The sequence below is a fragment of the Halichoerus grypus genome, chromosome 9 (assembly GCF_964656455.1).
Source record: "Halichoerus grypus chromosome 9, mHalGry1.hap1.1, whole genome shotgun sequence".
Classification (NCBI taxonomy): Eukaryota; Metazoa; Chordata; class Mammalia; order Carnivora; family Phocidae; genus Halichoerus; species Halichoerus grypus.
In genome coordinates this window covers 8,251,070-8,269,868 of record NC_135720.1, presented here as the reverse complement: position 1 = coordinate 8,269,868, position 18,799 = coordinate 8,251,070, and the positions used below count along the sequence as shown (strand labels likewise).

Sequence of the window (18,799 nt, the reverse complement as noted above, 5' to 3'; positions counted from 1 at the left end):
AGGATGCAGTGACTTAGTGGTCCTCTTGTGATCAATAAATACCCCAGTGGAGACATTTGAAAGTGTTTATTATAGGTCCGATATTTTCTTGCCTCATCTTTAAGACTGGAGCACTTCACTTTGAAGATTGTGGTTGTAGAAGGCTTTCCAAACAAGTCTGGTGTTCAAGGGCGGATGTAAAGACCAAAGACTGGACTAGTGGCTTTGGAAATTGGCAGTGACAAAAATAGGGTTCACCTGGAGGTAACGCTGTAGGTAGGGGTTTTCTCTGCAAGGAATAGGATGGTCCTAGATCATCTCTGCACCAAAGGTTTCCTCAGTTTGATAGGCAACTCCTGAGGGTCTTTGTGGCAAGTTTGAGAGATGGTATTACGGATGATGTTGCAGACAAAGTGAAGAAGATGGGGTGTGGGGGAGGGGACAGGGCCAGCGCACTAGGGGCCAAGGGCGAAGACGTGCAGATTTCAGCGCGGACGAGACGTGGCCCCTCCCCCCGCCGCAGCTGCCGTGATTGCCTACTTCCTGCGGTTCCTTCGGGTGCTCCCGCCCGGTCTGCACGTACCCTTCTTCCGCACTGTTTTCTCCTACCACGCCTCTTAATACGCAGCTCTACGGAAGTGCCACCTTCCAGCGACTGCAGAGAGATCGCCGCCGCCAGGGGACCCGGGCTCTGGCTGCGAAGGCGGGGTCTCCGGCAGCCCCGGCTGGCGGGCGAGGGGTGCAAGCAGACACCCGTGGGCGGGCAGGTGGCAGCACGCGGCCAATCGCCGTGCGAGCCCCTTAAGAAGGGCGGCGCGGCGGAAGCGCGTGGCAGCACGTGGCCGCACCGGGCGCCCTCGGCCGAGCTGCGTGGCCATGGACGTGGGCGCCGACGAGTTCGAGCAGAGTCTCCCTCTGCTGCAGGAGCTCGTCCTGGGCGCCGACTTCGTGGGTGAGGCGCGGGGGAGTCGGGCCGTGTCGCCACTCTGCTGTGGGGGGCGCGAGCCTGCGGGGGCGGGGCGGAGAGGTGAGGCCTAGCGGGGACGGACACCAGGCCGCGGGAGGCTCCGAGAGGGCCCCCCGAAGGGCGGGAGAGTCCTCCCGGCCGGGCGGTGAGACGTTAAGCAGCACTTGCGGCCTTGGCCCCACCGTGGCCCAGGTGGAGCCGAGCCCCTGGGGTGACCGGCCTGGCTTATCCTTGCTTTGGCTTTCTCATTTTCGTCTTCTTGATCCCACCTGGGCCCGTGAGCGCCGACGGTGAGCCGAACACATTGCCACCTGCAGCACTGACAGCAAGAACAGTGCGGCAATGGTCTGCGTCTGGGGACTCTTGTCTTTTTGTTTTTCTGGCCCGCAGGTCTGGACATAGAGTTCACAGGCCTTCGCTCTAACCTGTCCCGGCCCCAGCAGATCAGGTACACCAAAGCTGAGCCAGGGGAGGTGCGCCCACCTGTGCCCTTGTGCCTCGCCCTCCGGCCACGGCCCCGGCCTTTCTCAGCAGGCCCTTACTGGCTTTGAGGGGGCAGGGCAGCACTTGGGGGGGGCTGGGGACCTGGCTGGTAAATGCTGGTAGCCTTCCCTCTTGGTAACAAGGTAACGCTGCCTCTGGTTGCGAGGCGCCCATGCGGCGCCGAGGCCGTGGCACCTTTATATCCTCTCCTTGCCTGTGGAATGAGATGCCTGTTTTTTCCACAGTCTTTTTGACTTGCCCTCCGAGTGGTATCTAAAGACCCGCCACAGTGTTCAGCAGTTCACCATCTGTCAGATTGGTGAGTGTCCTCTTCCGCCGTTCCTTCTGAGTTACTGAAGGAGATACTTGTGTTGTCTTTGTGTTTCCTGCTGGTAAAACAGCCTTGACCCCTTTCAGAAAGATTGGCTGTGGTTTTGGATGCTTGTTTGGTTTTTGTCTGTGTTGTGCCTGTGGGCCTAACACTGTGCAACAAGCAGAAACCTCGTTGAGCAGCACTGTTCTCCTGCCTCCGTTCATCAACATGAAGGAGTCTGTACCATCTTTCAAGGGAAAATGTGTGTGATTTTTGTTTACAGAAAACTTAATACAAACAAGATCACGTTATAAGTATCTTGCCCTGTAGTCTTTTTCGCTAATGGAGCTTAGAGATCTTTCTATATTGACATAAACAGCTCTCCATTTTTAACAGTCACATAGTATTCCAAATTGAATATATACATTGACTCAGTCTCCTAATGATGTACGTTTGAGTTACCTTTTGTGTGTATTGTTCTGGTATGTACATATGTATTTGGTATACTTCCAGCAGATTTTACTGACCCCTGCTTTTTCTGTGAATGATGACCGTCTGTGTGTGTGGTTGCTCTCTATCCTTGTCCTTTGCTATTCTATTGTGGTTTTTTCTTAATTGTAAGACCTCCGTGAAAAGTACATGAAACAGCACATTGATACGTTTCTGTTGTCCTCCCCTACTTTGAAGCTTTCTTCACTTTGCATAGGGTCTCTTTAGCAATATGGACATTTTAAAGCCATTAAATGTATAAATCTATGGTTTTTAGCATTTCCTCTGGTGAGTTTTAAAACTAGAAAAAATGTCAATATTCTGTGTTTGAAGGACCATTCACCATCCTATTTTAATAATTTCAGTGTGAATTACAGTTGATAGTTCTCCTGTTCCAAGTCTGTGTTTTCTTTCTTTTTTTCTTTTTAAGATTTTATTTATTAGAGCACAAACTGGGGGAGAGGGAGAAGCAGGCTTCCCCGCTGAGCAGGGAGTCAGATGTGGGCTCAACCCCAGGACCCTAGGATCATGACCTGAGCCGAAGGCAGACGCTTAACCAAGGAGCCACTCCGGCGCCCCGCCCCATATTTTCTTTAAGAGACAATCTTTTTTTTTTTTTTAAGAGACAATCTTATTCTAAAGGGTACACAGTTTCCTTAGGTGCAAAATATTGTTCAAAATGTTTCCTTTCTAGGGCGCCTGGGTGGCTCAGTTGGTTAGACGACTGCCTTCGGCTCAGGTCATGATCCTGGAGTCCCTGGATCGAGTCCCGCATCGGGCTCCCTGCTCGGTGGGGAGTCTGCTTCTCCCTCTGACCCTCCCCCCTCTCATGTGCTCTCTCTCTCATTCTCTCTCTCTCAAATAAAAAAAAAAAAAAAAAAAATGTTTCCTTTCTGAACTCACTTCTGGTAGGTTTTCTTTGGTATTCATTTCCTCCTCTTTCTTCTAGGATTGTCTGTGTTTTCCAGTATTGAAGGAGAGTCGAACAAGTATGTATGAAGACCTTTTGCAAAACACCTGGCTCTTGCCCACTGATCCTCTCCACCTGCTCCCCTCCAACTGCCTCAGGGTCTGAACCACGTTGGCCCTAGACATTCCATAGTCTCCTCTGCTTCTGTGCCCTTCCGCCCCGCTGTCCCCTGTAGCTTCTAGCTCGTCCAAGTCTCTCTCAGCACAGTATCTTTTCTGGGGGGCCTTTGCCAGCATTTAGGTGCTCCTCTCCCCGTTTCTGTGCGCCCTGAAGGTAGCAGTTAACGCAGTGTCATAATGAGGGTGATGTGGCTCCCAGGAACCAGCAGTCAGAAAGCCTGCTGAACAGTAAGCTCAGGATGGGGGCTAGACTCTTCCATGCAGGCAGGATCTCTGCCTTTTTCCTTTGGCCCCAGGGCCAGTTAGTACTAGAAACAGCCAACATTCAAACACTTCTTGAATGAAAGGAGGAGCCTGCTCCGAAGTCAGCTCTGTGAGCTAGAATTTTAAAAATGGTTTTGGCTTTTCCTTTTTACATTTATTTATTTATTTTATAGGTATGTAGCCCATTCCTGTAACTTCTTTCTCTTCCCGACGACATTTGGGATCTTGGATTCCGAATTCTCTTTCCAGGCTTCTAGTGTTCAGTTTTTGAATCAGTATGGCTTCGACTACAACAAGGTATGGCAGCAGAGAAGGGAAATGGGAAAGTTTTAAAGGTTCTCTGGTCCAGCTGGGCTGAGTCCCATTTCCTGTCCACGTGAACTGGACAAGGAAGGCTTCTTTTCCCTCTGCTCCCCTGCCCAGAGGATGCCTCCACTAGTCTCCTTGTTCCCCGTCTAGTTTCTCAAAAATGGGATCCCATATATGAATGAGGAGCAGGAGAAGAAAATTAAACACAACATCCTGACCGGGAACTGGAGAGTTCGCAGGTAAAGCCCGTTTCTCTGGGGGCTTTGGGACTCTCTGTTGCTGCTGATCTTCCGAGTTTCCTGTGGGTTGGCGTGCCGGCTCCAGGGTATGGTGACCTCCCGCCATCACCTTTAGCTGGGGTTGCTTCGGCAGCATGCGATCAGCCAAACACAGCAGCTCCAAGTGCTGGGCGTTCTGTTCCCTCACCTGAGAGGAGAGCCGTCCTACTATATCGAGGATGATTTTCGTGTTGAAAAGTGAAGGGAAAAAAGGCACTGACTCTTAACTCCATACTCAAAAAGCAGGAGCTTCATGCCCTTGGGGGGGGGGAGGGGAGCAGGCTCTGTGGGACTCCGTGTGAGATGTTATGCTGGCCTTCAGGGCGATCTTGGGGAGGTCTTGGTGGTCAATGACGTGTAACCTTGACCACGCCAGTCATGTGCCTTGGCCTGGACATATTGCCCCGTGTTCTTGAATCTGCGTGCTCCTGAGGGCGGGGTCTGCCTTTTTTTCTTTCTTTCTTTCTTTTTTTTTTTTAAAGATTTTTATTTATTTGACAGAGTGAGCACAAGCAGGGGGAGCGGCAGGCAGAGGGAGAAGCAGACTCCCAGCTGAGCAGAGAGCCCTATGCGGGGCTTGATCCAGGACCCTGGGACTATGACCTGAGCTGAAGGCAGATGCTTAACCGACTGAGCCACCCAGGCGCCCCTCTGCCTTTTTTTTTTTTTTTTTAGCCCCCAGTGCCAGTTGTCTTACTTGAAACCAGTACTGCTATGGAGCTTGGGCCAGGAGTGGTGGAGTGACAGCATTGTGTGGTCCCCTGGGCCCTAGGCAGGCCGTGTTGGCAGAGTCTGGAGCTGAACTAGTCATTTCAGCTCTTTGAGCTTTAGATTCTTTGCCTTTATCAGGATGGGAGGTTAAATTAGACCGATTTTTAACTCTGGAATATTATGATTGAATATTGGCTCCAGATAACTATATAATATTAGAGGTTTTTTTTTTTTTAAGTAGGCTCTATGACCAATGTGGGGCTTGAACTCACAATCCCAAGATCAAGATTTGTGTGTTCCACTGACTGAGCCAGCCAGGTGCCCCTGGAGGTGCCTTTTTTTTTTTTTTTCCTCCGCTGAAATCCTTATTCTGAGTTTTTCATATAAAAATGTAGCTTTTTTTTTTTTTTTTTGTAAGAGAAGATCTATTTGAATTTTTAACCTTCTGTTATTTTCAAATGTTGGAGAAAAGTCTTTCCTTATCTCAAAATAACATCGTGTTCTTATATTTCTAACATAGAAGACGTGCTTACCAAAGTTCCTGTCTCTTCCTTATTTCAACAGATGGTGCTTTTTTACCCCCAAAGCTGAATTAAGCAGACAGGCCTGACAGGAGTGTTTAGTGTTGGCTAGCTCCCATGCATCCCAGTGAAGCAGAAAGGGATGGAACATGCTCTTGCGATTGTAGGAGAGAGTATCAGCCGAGTGTCTGGCTCTCTCTTGCATAACAAGATTCAGAAAATAGTCTTTTTTGGGTTTATTTTGTTGCTGAGATCACAATGTTAAAACCGGAGTCCTCTGAAACTCTTGTCATGTTAACATTGTCTTAAGGTTCTGGTGGTTTTCTCTAGCATCCCACTTTCATGTGCCCATTTTCAGTTCTCTGGATAAAGACCAGATCAAGGTGGTGATCGATGAGGTGACACGGTGGCTGGACCTGGCGGAGGAGGGCGACTGGATGACTCTCCCTGGTATCGCTGGTAGGCAGGAGGCTGCTCCCCCCAGCCTGGGGGTGTTGGGGCTGGTCACTGTCGGGTGCAGGGCTTGGGGGGCACATACCCTCTCCTTCCTGTGGATCCTGGGCATCGGCTCAGCGGGCATGTTGTCCCTGGGGTCAGATCAAGCTCTGACCTCAACTCAGAAGCCGGAGGCTTTTTGACTTATTTTGAGTTTTAAGGTTGAAGATGTCCAGTTCCGTTCAGAGTCGTCTTTTTTATCCCAATCCTGAGAGCCCTATGTTACTATTATTTACTTGTGTTTACCTCTGGATTTTTTTTTTTCCTCCCCACGGCACAGTGTGGAATCACAATGAACATGCCCTCAATTAGTGGTCCTCGGGCTTGGTCTGTGGCCCCCCGGGGTCTCAGACCCTTTCCAAGGGGTGCACAAGGTCAAAAGTATTGTCAAAATCTCACTTGGCTGTCACTTGCCGTTGTCACTGGGCATTTGCATGGATAGTACTGAGCGGGGCGCCGGTGGGTAAAAATGCACCTCGGAGCAGACCCTGCGGGCTGTCCTCCTGTACTTCGTTGCCACTTCCAGCTTAGAAACACAAAATCTAGTTTTTATGAACTACCTTCGTGGCGAAGAAGTAACTCAACCTTTGTTCATCTTTTAATTTCGATGTGTCAAAATACATATGCGTAAAACCTTGCTGTTGCTAACCGAAGTGCAGCGGTTGCCTGGAGGAAAGTGCCCGTGCATGTTTCTGAGCTGGGAGCTGAGTCCACGCCTTTTCTTTTAATGGAATGTCGTTTTTACATGAAAGAACAGACTGTGGTTATTTTGATTTTTGGTATTTTCAGTCCTTTTCTCAAGTGAGAAAAGTAAGCCTGTCACTTGCAGGAAAATAACTCACAGAATTTGTGAGTGATAAAATTTGAGCTTTCCATCAAAAACTAAAATTTTGGAAAACTCAGGTCTGCCACCATGAGCTTGACAAGCTTCCCAATACTGAGACCGTTCTGATGGCCCGTGGTACGTGTCTTGTTGATCGTATGTAATGTGTGAACATCAAAAAATTCGAGTAACTCCACAAAGCAATATTTTTCACATAACCAGTGCATGATGTTACAAAATCACGGGTGGCAGCGTAATGGTTTTATTATTTTAAAAGAGAACTTTGCATTGTTGAACGTACACTGTTCTAATGCAGTGAATGTCAAAAGCTATAACCCCCCCCCCCCCCAAAGGCTCGCCAGGGTTGTCTCAGAGTGGCCCTGAGATAAACTTCGAGAATGGACGTGAATGCTGTGCCATCCCTGTCGTGGGGGCTCCTGGGTTTAGGTACACCTGAGAGCTGCCTCTCCATTGTCCCCATGCATCTCTCAACTTCTTCTCCTGAGGGGAAAGTGTACCCCCATCTGGGTGGTTCTGTGCGAGCCTTGCGTTTCCTTGCCACAGGTTTCCAGGCCTTTGAGGTCCAGCTGGTGCTGAGGCAGGCCCTCCCCGACATCTGGACGGTCCTGAGAGATCAGGGGGTGAGTTCCCACCTGCGAGCAGGCGGTCCCAGTGGCTCTATTCTCGCTCATTCCACCAAATCTGGCCTCTGTGAAAGGCTTTCTCTTGTCTTTTCACCTCTCCTTTTGAGATGAATTGCTTCTTTGGCTTCGTTCCCAGGAACCCAGGATTCAGAGAACTTGTCTCTACTTTTGTCTCAGATAATAGTGAAGAAAGTGAGTAAACAACATCGCTGGTATCTTGAAAACACCTCCTGTGATCGAGCCAGCTGTTGGAAGGAGAAGATTCTTCTCTCTGCCAGGGGTTTTTCGGTCTTTTTCCAGATGCTGGTGAAAGCCCAGAAGGTAGGGGAAAAAAAAATCTGATCCCTAGCAGTCATTTGTATTTCTGAGCATAGAAATATGCCGTGTCCTCCAACAAAAATAAGATTCCTTGAGATAAGTGGTTCTTTCCTGTCAGTAACTGGCTTTCTAGATCTGGCCTTGCTTTCCCCAAATCGTGATGGGTTAAGCTGGGGCAGAGTGTCCGCATAAAACCCTGCGGCTCCTTTCCCCCTGTTGGGCACACGGCCGCTTCACTACTAGCTGACCTAGGACTGCTGGGGGAAGTTCTTCAGTTTAGACCCCCAGCATGGACCCCGTGCCCCACATCCCTCCTGCACTGCGCTTGTCCTCCTGGCATCAGAGCCGTTGGGCCACCTCTCATGAGGGTGGGGTGAAGGGGGGTGGACTGCCGTGTGGTAGGATCGCCGTGGGTTCTAAGGCTACCCCCTCTGCGAGAGCGTGTTCACCTCGGATGTCTGTTTTTAAACCTCTTCTCTGCCACCTGCCGGTTCCTCCAAGTAGCCCTTAGTGGGCCACAATATGATGATGGACCTGCTGCATCTGCACGAGAAGTTCTTCCGGCCACTCCCAGGTACGAGCACACCTGCCATCCCCCTCTCTGTCTTCACTGGCCACCTGGAGAGGGGGTGGGGGCCAGAGCCCTCCTGTGCTCTCTCCTCATGATCCGCCGGCTTCTGCAGAGTCCCAGCACCTCTGTGCCTGTTCCCATTTTCGCGGAGTGGAAGCCAGGTGCCTTTCTGGCAGAAAAACTTACATTTGAATGGATACTCTGGCCCCCCTTATGGAGGTTGTCCCAGATCCCCGTATAAAACCTTATAAAATCAGAAATGTGAGCAGGAGAGATGCTGCCTTCAATCTCAGCTATAATCCCAACACTTTGCTTTTTCCTCTGTGAGTTCTCACAAATTAGATCACACTACATAGGTGATTTTATGTTCGGCTTTATTTCCGCTTACCGAAAGCATTTGTGTCATTGGCCTAATAAATGCCCTATCAGTGGCTGTGTGGAGTTGTCTTGTGGTTGGGCCATGCTTTTCCCTGACTGATGGTGCCCTGGCTGGATGTACAACGGGGTCGTGTAGCCGTTAAAAGCACGGACTTGGGAGCCATGCGTGGCTCCTGATTCCACCCCTTGTATGTGTGTGAGCTCCAGCAAAGCACTTTCTCTGCTTCCTGTAAAATGGGGGGTAGTAATGGTACCAATATCCTAGTATCAGGGATTAAATGAAGTAACGTACACTATCTAGATCAAGAGGGTGAGACGGTTTTAAGATTTCCCCAAGAAATGAATTGATAAAACACCTTAGTTTGAGCATATTGAGGAAATTGGGGGAGAAGTTGGGGTAAAATTCATAAGCCATGACCAGAAAAACAGACAACAAAACAAAATTGCAGGGAGAACAAGAGCTGGGTAAGAAAGGAAAGGTAGCGGGGTTGGGGGGAATGTGACCTGGCCCCACGAGAGCAAGGAGGTGCGGTCCGGGGGTGAGTCACGAGTCCTCTTACGCAGTAGGAAGCCACGTAGGTGCCTAAAACTGGGGAAATCGCCCATAGCACAGCTGAGCAATCCGGGAACAAGCACCCAGAGAAAAGGACTGGAAAGTGCTTGTCTGGGGAGTGGGACGAGGAGAGCAAGGCTTGTGTTGGTTGGTTTCGCAGCAAATCTCTTTAAACTGTGTGCAGGTAGGCCTTTGATAAATAAACCAGTCGATAGCTCAGTTCCTTATCGGGGTACTTCACTCACAATTTTTAGTTGATTTTTCTTGGATCTTCTCTGAATAGTCCCTTATAAGTAACGATTTCATATCTGCCTTTTCAATAGCACTTCTTTCTCCCTTTTTCCATTGGCTAGAAGCTTGCAAACTATATTAACCTTGACCATAGATGATATCCTGAATTTAATGGAAAGCCATTTGGCTTTCACCACCATGAATGGTGATGGCAGGTTGGTTTGAGATCTGTCAATTCTTAATGATTTAGGAGAAAGGACGTTTTTAATTCCCATTTTGTTTGCTTTGTTAATGTTGGTGACAAGCTAGGTTGGAGAATCTTCCCATGTTTTACCAACAAACTCCCTTCTATCTGGTCTTTTCCTTCAGAAAGCTATGATCAATTTAAGCTGAATATCCACAATCTGTTTCCTGTTCTCATTGACACCAAGAACGTGACCAAGGATATCTGGAAGGTAAGGAATGGGGCTGCTTTGGGTTAAGGAGTGCTTTGTCCCAATCACACTCACTTTGTCTCTTTAAAAATCTTTCCTGGAACCCTTTTCTCCTATTTTACAACCAGTATTGGCTTCCTTTGTGTTTTAACATTGGGTTATCTTATTAGCTTCTGAGTGTTTTCCTTCCCTCATTCGAGTTCCCATGTTTTGAATGAGGTATATGGAGCTTGTCTGATCTAAATAAGCACTCCACAGAAGAGCTTGTGCTGGAGCTTGAGGTATGTGTGAGGAGTATTTGCAGCCAGCTCCAAGAGCATCAGGGTGCAGGAGTCTCTGAAGAATCTTTACTGAGGTGTAAAGTCATGGGTTTGCCACCCTGAGTGCATTACCATCACCTGGGAAGCCAAATCCTGACACCTGGGTCCCACCACCAGCTCCCAGTGGTTTGGAGGGATGGGGGGGGGGTTGTATTTCAAAAGCTCCCAGTGGCTTGTGCAGTGCACTTAGGGTGTGAACCACACATGGAGAAGGGAGGCACCCCACTGGCTTAAATGCTTCTTCGAAGTTAAACTGAGGAACAGAGAAAGGGAAATCAGATCAGCGTTTTAAACCCTGAAGTTGGTCACTTGAAGTTAACTATCCAATAAGGGAGCCACAGAAATGGCACTGGGTTGCCTGGTACATCCTTGCCCAGAGCCCATTCATTGCTGTACCACCCCGGTTTCTAGTTCTTGAACACTTCTGTGATGCTGCTCGTGTCCGTGTGGCAGAGTCCTAGCGTGAAGCAGGAAGGACGTGGGCTGATCTGAGAGGACCCATGTGGACTCCTTGTCACACAAGAGGAGATGAGCTCTACGGCGACCTGGCATGTCCCAAGGCTCTGGTTCTCAGAGCACCTGGTGTCCTACGAGTGTGTCCTTGGCCGTGGCCTGGTGCCTTGGAGGCGTATGTTCATGGAACCACTTAAGCACATGTCTTTGAAGGAAGGCTGTAGGGGCTGTTGCAGTTTTTCCAGCTTCGCTTTTTGGGAGCCTTTTAGGAAACCCAAGATTATTTGGTGCCTGGACATCCTGATCAAGGAATAAGGACACTTATGTTTGAATAGAAAGAGGGGTTTATAGGAACTATTTTCCATGTTCCTTTAATGGCCATTTGGCAATACTCAAAGCAGATAACAAAAGCACAAGTTTTATTCTCCCTGATTTGTTTTCCATAATTTTAGGAACTGAATTTCCCAAGGGTTTCAAATCTTTCAGAAGTTTTTGAAGTCCTAAACAGGTAAGGAAGCCTTTTTTTTTTTGAGCTGCTCCCAGAGCAAAGGTTCTCAGTGGGGGGGATTTTATTCCCCAGGACACATCTGGCAATGTTGAGACATTTTGGGTTGTTACAAATGGGGGCTATATCTGGTGAGTAGAGGCCAGGATGCACAGGAATAGCCCCCAACAGCCAAGAATTCCCCAACCCACAGTGTTCCTAGTGCTGAGGTGGGTACACCCTATCTAGAGGGGCAGGAACCCGTGAAATACCTACAGCTGTTGAATTACGTGGTGGTTTCTGGTGGCCAGGGTTTAATTTCTCTTGATCTGTGTCTGATTACTGGCAAGGTAAGCTCCAGCAGATCGGGCTCTTTTCCATCCGGACCCTGGTGTTTGTCATGGGCCTGCCACGGGGCTGGAGGGTGCACCCCAAACACTTGAGTGAATGAATGATCCCAATACTAGGGACGACCCTGACCTTTCTGTAGAAGTAGCTCCCACCTCCCCTTAGAGCTCTGACTGAGGCCTGGGTCGTGCTAGTGGGGACACGATGCCTGGGAAGTGCCAGGGTCTGGGGAGCTTGGTTCCTTCCTCCCCAACTGGGAGGACCAGGAAACCCCGAGCAGCGGAGAGAGAGGGACATCATGGCAGCTGAAGGTGGCACCTTTCTGAAAGGAGAATGGGTCTGTTCCTCTGTTGGTGACAGTCCTCTGACCACCCGCATTCCCCCCCCGCCCCCCCGCAGTGCAGTGCATGGTAGTCTCCTCTGGGCCCTCGTGCTTCATGTTCTTCCTCCAATGCCCCCCCCGCCCCGGGTCCCCATTTCCAGGAAGAAAATCCAAGGCCAAATGCAGGCAGTCTCCACTCCCTGCCCTGCCGACATTTGTGGTGTTGTCTTTGTCAGGGTCTCTCCCAGCAGCCAGGACACATGAGCGCCTCTTGTGTGGGGGGCCCAGGCGGGAAGGGCTGCCCTGCGCCCGCCTGTCCAGCCTCCAGCCCCATGGTCCTCCTTCCACTGGCTCGGCGGTGTCCCTGGTGGGGCTTCCAGCCTGGCCCTCTCCCCTCCCCTCCCCTCGCCTGCCATCAGCCTTGTTCTCCGGGCTCAAACTGCAGAGCCCCCCTCCTGACTCTGTGCGCTCACTACCACAGTCTTCCTTCTTCTCTTTGCGACATGCCTCTTCAGGGGCCTCTATGCGGCCGTGACCCACGGAGGTCAGGTTCTCTTCCTTCACGGAACTCACTCTCGTGAGCTTGCCCGGGGCAGACTCCTCCGTTGTCCCAGCCGAGGGCCGATGCACAGGAGGCCCGAGGAATGGGCATGGTGATTGCTCTCTGGAGCCTGGCACCCTCAGCCTCTCCCCACCCGTGCTTCGGTGGTACCCTTCCCCAGATTTCTGGTGGGTTTTATGGTTTTTCAGTCCATTCCTTGTGGGCTCTTGTTCTTCCACCCATCCCTTAAGTCCCTTCAGGGTCGTTCCTCGACCCGTTTCTTGCTCATTATCGTGTCCCTGGGTGACCAAATGCACTCCCTTAGCTTCAGCTACTGCCGTCCGTGACCATTTAGACCTCCAGGACAGCCCTTCGCTCGCTGCCTGGCTGCCGGGCCTTCCTGCCCCACGCGGCCACGGGCACCTTTAACTTGGCATCGTTCTCCGTCCCTCAAACCCACCTCTGTGCCTGCAACTCTCGCGAAGTCCTGATGGCTACAGGGCCGTGCACGAATGTGAGGGTCTTGTTGGAAACGCACAGGCTCTGAATCGAGACTGCTTGGGTTGAAAGGCCGGCTTTGCCACCCACTGGCTGTGAGCAACGACTGAATCTCTCTGAGCCTCCGTTGTACCACCTGTGACCTGAGGATATGACTGCGGGGAGCTCGCAGGTGGCCGTGGACACGAGTGTGCTCGCACGCGGGAAGGGACTTGGACCGGTGCGTGCGCTCGGCCCGTGTCTGTGTGGCGTCCACTGCTGGCCTTGTGACCGGCGGCCTGAAACCGAATGGGCACGTGCGCCGGACAGATGGGGAAATGAGTGGTGCAGAGGCGCTCGGCGCACACCCAGGTTCTAAAAGGCTTTGTCGGAAAACAAAGGGAAGGTTTCCTCGTGGAGTGCCATCCCCTGTGCCAGGGCCGGGGCTGGGCCAGCCACGTCTTCTAGTCCGTGGACTCCTGTCTGTCTGATGCCCTGAGCGTCTCTGCAGCCTCTCGGGTCTGCCTTGCCCCTGCGTGCCCAGCATCCTTGCCTCCGCCCCCGCCTCTTTCATTCCAGGGACCGTAGAGGCGCCACGGGTGTCCCCTGGCCTGCCCTGGCTCACTGCGCACTGCCGCTCGAGTGAACCTGACTGAGCCAGGTTTCTGGTCCGTCTTCCCGATGTTCCTGAAGTCTCCCCAGCACAGATCATCCGAGCTCTCTTCCTGGCCCCTGCCCTCCCACGGGGGCTTCAGCCACACCTCTCGCCTGGGCAGCGCCGTCAGGCCTCGCTCCCTTTCCCTCGCTCCCTTTCCCTCGCTCCCTTCGCGTGCTCTCCGCGCTCGAGATGCCGGACGCCTCCCCGTGGCTTCAGCTGAGCGAGTTCCTGTGGTTCGGGCCTCCTGGGGTCCTGCCTGCTTCAGGAGGCCTCCCTCCCCGCAGCCCGCAGCCTGCCTAGCCTCGGGCGCTCCGTGCGTGCTGGGGCGCTGCAGCAGCGGGACCAGCCCCGCACCTGCCCTTGGGGCCACGGGGTAGCTCTGCGGGCAGAGCCGGCGTCGCGCGCGTCCTGGTGCCTCGGGGCTGGCTCCGCGTGTGGCAGGTGCGCAGAGCAGCCCGGCTGCAGCCTCCGGCCCGGGTGTGCTCCTTCACCTGCCCTGGTCTGCCTACCGAGATCCTACCGCCTGTTCCTGTTTGTCTTTTTTTTAAAAAGGCACCCCAGTCCTGAGGACCCTTTTACGTATGTTAACGTGGTGAGGAGAGACCAAGAAGGGCTTACTTGCGGTGACTCTCTATCCTGTTTTTCTTCTCTACTAGTGACTTGAATCCTACCAAAAATTCCGGGCCAGTGGTTATTCACGCAAGCAAGTGTGAAAAATATGGTATGTTCCTGTGAGCATAAGCTGCCCCACGGGCGGCAGAGTATTGAGGTACCAGAGTGGAGGCCTGGCCTCCCCATGGGCAGGTGTGTGGGAGGGCCACGTGGAGTGCTCCATCGTTTTCCTATCTGTGCTCAGGTACCCCCCTTACAAAGGGCCACCCCAGAAGGCATCGCAGCTCCTGGGGGTCACCTCCCCTTGGACATGGGGCTGGCCTGCCGGGAGGCTCTCCGCCTCGGCTTCCTGCTGCTGTGGGGGGACCGGGGTGAAGACAGGCATGGGTGCGGAGAAGGGCACACCCATCTCTGGAGGACTGATGGTTGGTGGTGGTGTGTGCACGGCCAGTGCGGGGGTGCAGCCGGGTGGGGGAGAGCCCTGTGCAGCCCATGTTCTGATGGCTGCGCCCTGCTCTCTCCTTCTGGAACGCTGCTTCAGCTGAGACCAAGTGCCCTCACGAGGCCGCGTATGATGCCTTCCTCTGTGGATCAGGTGAGAGTTGCCGTCCTCTGAAAGGGGGACTCCTGCTTTATTTGTGACAATCCCCACCATCCCGAGGCTCCCCGTTTATTTCCAGGTGGGTTGTGCGTAACGGAAATAAAGCAGGAGTTTGCGTATTTTGATGGGGTGATGTGGTTGAGCCTGGACGTGTGTTACATCTCTAGCTTTCCCCCCCAGTTCTTCTGAAAGTGGCACACTTGCTTCTGTGGAGAGGACACCGGTGAGTGTTCCTTCCTTCCGTCCTGTTCCCGGAACTGTGGTCCGATCCCCTGAGCCCTCGCTGTAAGCGAGGACCTCCGGGCTCCTGTGGCTCTCCCAAACACGGGGCGGTGCGGGATGGCCTTTCCTACTGCCCCGGCCCCCTCTGAGCTGGGCCGGGGCCCTTCAGCACTGGGCAGATCCACGTGCCAGGAGGCCAAGGCAGTAAGGTCAGGCGCAGGGCCTCACACCTGCCTCGGTGCTTCACGGTGTTTGGTGTGCGGGCTTTGTTATCCGCCTGTTTCTCGTAACCATGGAAATCAGTGAGGTGGGGGGCACATCCTTGGGGTCCACACAGGCTGCGGAAAAGGGTAGTGACTCGGAATAAGGCATATAGGGGAGAGATTCTTAAAACCCCAAACTGGAATCTTAAATGCATTTCCCCATGGTAACGGCACCAGGCTCCTAGGCACCAAGGCCACACTTGGAAGATGCGTTCTAGGCCACCATCCTTGGTGTGTGCATTTGTTAAATAGGATTGAGGCTTGGTGAAGGAGCAAATCAGAATTGTAACAGGGTCTTTGAGGCTGACTTGGAAACCTTTTCAGACTAGTCCAAAATTTTTATTAATTTTACTAATCTGTTAACTTTGGTACTACTTATATCTTTCCATTTTAGTAATGGCTGTATACTCTATAACCTATTGATGTGAGGCTTATAACTTAAATAAGAAGTCTGCTCTCTCTTTCCTGTGCTTTGACAGCATCTGAGTGCCGACTGGGAGGTACACGTGTGCCTGACGGGGGAGCCCCTCATGCCCTGCACCTGGGTGCCTTCCATCCTTGTGTTCTAATCCTCCTGACCTCAAAACCCTCCTAGGTGTAGAGAAGTTCCATGGCGTCCCGCGCCTGCCTGGCTCCAAGGCCCGTGCTTTTCCCCGGACCTGGGCTCCGGCGCGTGGTCATGTCTGCACGGAGGCAGGCACGCGAGAATGAGGGCTGAGGGACGGCCGTTCGGGATTGAGAGCGGTGTCCTGTCAAGTGGACCTCTGGACCGTGGCTTCTCACTAATTCTCTGAGCCCATTGCTGATGCTTGTCAAGGAATCTTTATCCAAGTGTCACTGACAGATGGTGACCCCTGAAAGCTCAGCTGTGGCTGGGGCCCCAGAGGGCGCTCTGGGATTGGTCAGTTGGGGGAGTGTGCCGGTTTGGAAGGAGGAAGGGGAGAGTGGTCTGAGGCGCACCCTCCCCTATTCCGTCCCCAGACCCTTCGCTGTGGCTGAGGACCTGTTCCTGACAGCTGGTGTGCCTGAATGCTTTGGGGTTTTCTCTGTCCCTGTAGTGCCGGCCCCATGCCTGAGCCCTCCTTCTCTCTCTACCTTGACGTGCTCGCTCCCTATGTGAACCAGGTGAATCTTATCCGAGCTGGGGTCCCTAAGATTGTGAGTAGCCTTTTTTTTGCTCCTTTCCCCTACTCAGAGGCATGTGCTGGGAAGCAGCCCGGTTTTCTCGGGGATCTCTCAGAGGTGGTCTGAAAGCAACCAAAACCAGAGTGAAGAGGGTGCTCCCGCACCCCTAGGCTTGTTCTGTTCTTGTCTTCCTGCCCAAACCGTCGTGGATGCGCGCATTGCTTCCGTCCCTTCCCAGCCCAGACAGAGCCTCTCCTAGCCTCTCAGCATTTTCAGACCAGGTCAGTTGTCCGTAGGAAGTGCAGAACACCTCCTCTGTTCTTCTCCCTGCCTTCTAGAATTTCTCGGGTCCAGATTGCCCCAGTATCCGACCTCCCATCCTCCTCCTCCGTGTCCGGAGGTGGCCTGGGGTCAGCGAGCAGCAAGTGTATCGTGAGTTTCAGAATCTCTGCAAGTTCGATGTGCGGCGACTCTCGCGGAGCCAGTTCTTGCTCTTGACCAATAAGTTTAAGGAGTAGGTGCCTCGGCTCTCAGCCCGTCCCCGTGCCCCTCAGCCACCCTGTCTCTCTGCGGCCGCTTGGAGCCTGCTTGGAGCAGCAGGTCTGACACTTGCATGCCTGACCTGAGAATGTCTCTTGGCAGTGCCCGGAGCATCCTGAAGGAGTACAGGGGCCACCCCAGCCTGCAGGTGTCCCTGTACCGGTACTGGAGGCACTCCCCGAACATCAACTGCCTGTTACAGTAAGTGTGCCCGGGACCGCGGCTGCGGACTTTGCTCGCTGGGGTGTGTGTGTGTTTAAAGATGTGTTTGAGAGTGCACACGAGCGGAGGGAGGGGCAGAGAGAGAATCTGAAGCAGACTCCCCGCTGAGCACAGAGCACGCACGATGCGGGGCTCAATCTCACGACCCTGAGGTCACAACCTCAGCCGAAACGAAGAGTCGGATGCTCAACCGCCTGAGCCAGCCAGGCAGCCCACTAGTGTGAGTTGTAAAGGAGTCATTCACAAGTACGGCGACCTGAATGTCCTTCAGTAACACTGGACGAGCATTTACTGAACGTCTGCTGTATTGGGTAGTGTCTAGGATCTAGGCTTCATCAGCAAATAAAACAAAATCCCTGCTCTCCTACAACTCACACTCCAGTGGGAGGTAACAGTGAACAAGTGAATTTCAGGATTGATCAGGTGACAAGCATTTATTAAAAATAAGAGCAGGTCAGGAGGTAGGAGTGGGGGGCCAGAAGGAGGGGTTACTGGTTAAGGGAAGAGATGGGGACCCCATTAAAGTCTCCAAGGAGGTAAGGGAACAAGCCAGGGAGAGCACTGGGGAGGACTGGCCAGGCAGTGGGGCAGAGGCCCTTGAGTGGGGAGGTGTCCGGGATGCCAAGGGGCCATGAGAAGACCACGAGGAGAGGCTGGGGAGGAACATGGGCCTGGTGGAGTGGAGGGCTGTGGGTAAGGGCTGTGGGAGAAGCTGCGGGTAGCTGGAGATTTTCAGAGAGGTGGGACTCTTGGCTCTGTGTGGGGCAGACTGCAGAGCACGCAGAGCGCTGGGGAGGCAGGCGGGCGGACCGTCCGGTTGGGGCTTGGGCTGCGTGCTGGCAGAGTGGGGCGTAAAGGGGGATCAAGGACCAACTGGAGCAGGGTCGAGTTTGAATCAGGGTTTTTGGCCTGCGTAACTGAAAGATGGAATTGCTCTGAGGATTTTGGCTTGCTGGTTAGGAGCCGTATCTCTAGAAAACCGCATGCTTGAAGAAAAATGGCCCCTGGGCAATCTTTTCTCCATCCGTCAACCTCTGATGTAAATCACTAGGAAAATGACTCGTCTGCATGTGTCCGAAAGCCATTCTGCCCTCAAGGCAGAAGTTCATGCTGGGAGAATGATGGGAAGACAGGAACATTTGGGTGAGCAGGGTGGGGGCCTGCGTGTCTGGCTTTGGACCTGCCCGTTCTCACACAGCCCGCCGCCGTCCAGGACCGCTGACCTCTCTGTCTTGCAGGGTCTGTGGCGTGGTCATCACCTGGGCCCTCCTGGCGCTTCTCCTCGGAAGACCTGGCCCCTGAGTGCAGCCGGCAGCCTCTGTCCTATTTCTGCACCTCCCTGGGACAGCCATCCGTTTGGTTTTTTTGTGGGTTTTGTTTGTATAAATCATATTTTTACTTGCAGACCAATCTCTGTGGTCCTTATGAGGAACTTTGTTTTGAAGGTCAAATTCTGTAATGATTATCAACGATAAAGAATTCCTTAGATGTGGTACTTTTGTGGCCAGAGCTTTTTTTTTTCTTTGAATGGGGAGAAGTCCTTGCCTCTGGGAATTTAGGCTAGACCCCCAGAGGGTCTCCTGCCCAGACAGCTAGCACGGGAGCTGGACAGTAGGTGAGCCAAAGCCTCCATTATTTCTGGGAGAGAAATTCTTGGCCGCTAGGCCATTCCCCAGACCTAAATCCCTACCAGCCTGAGTTTAGTAAAGGGGGAAAAAATGAAGCTAAGTGTCCATGTGCATTTGTGATGTTTTTGGTGAT

At 52.5% G+C, this 18,799-nt stretch overlaps 1 protein-coding gene across 1 annotated transcript; it reads left to right on the top strand.

The window, feature by feature from the left end:
* Positions 1-1,288: 1,288 nt before the first annotated feature.
* On the top strand, positions 1,289-18,531 carry PNLDC1 (PARN like ribonuclease domain containing exonuclease 1). Its single transcript, XM_036110052.2, is given in 19 exon segments — positions 1,289-1,330; positions 1,333-1,394; positions 1,675-1,748; positions 3,181-3,220; positions 3,758-3,881; positions 4,044-4,132; positions 5,762-5,862; positions 7,286-7,362; positions 7,543-7,686; positions 8,188-8,257; positions 9,786-9,871; positions 11,076-11,131; positions 14,110-14,174; positions 14,607-14,660; positions 14,847-14,889; positions 16,210-16,309; positions 16,615-16,790; positions 16,919-17,017; positions 18,277-18,531. Coding segments are annotated over 19 exon segments (1,566 nt in total). The 3' UTR covers positions 18,341-18,531.
* Positions 18,532-18,799: the final 268 nt, after the last annotated feature.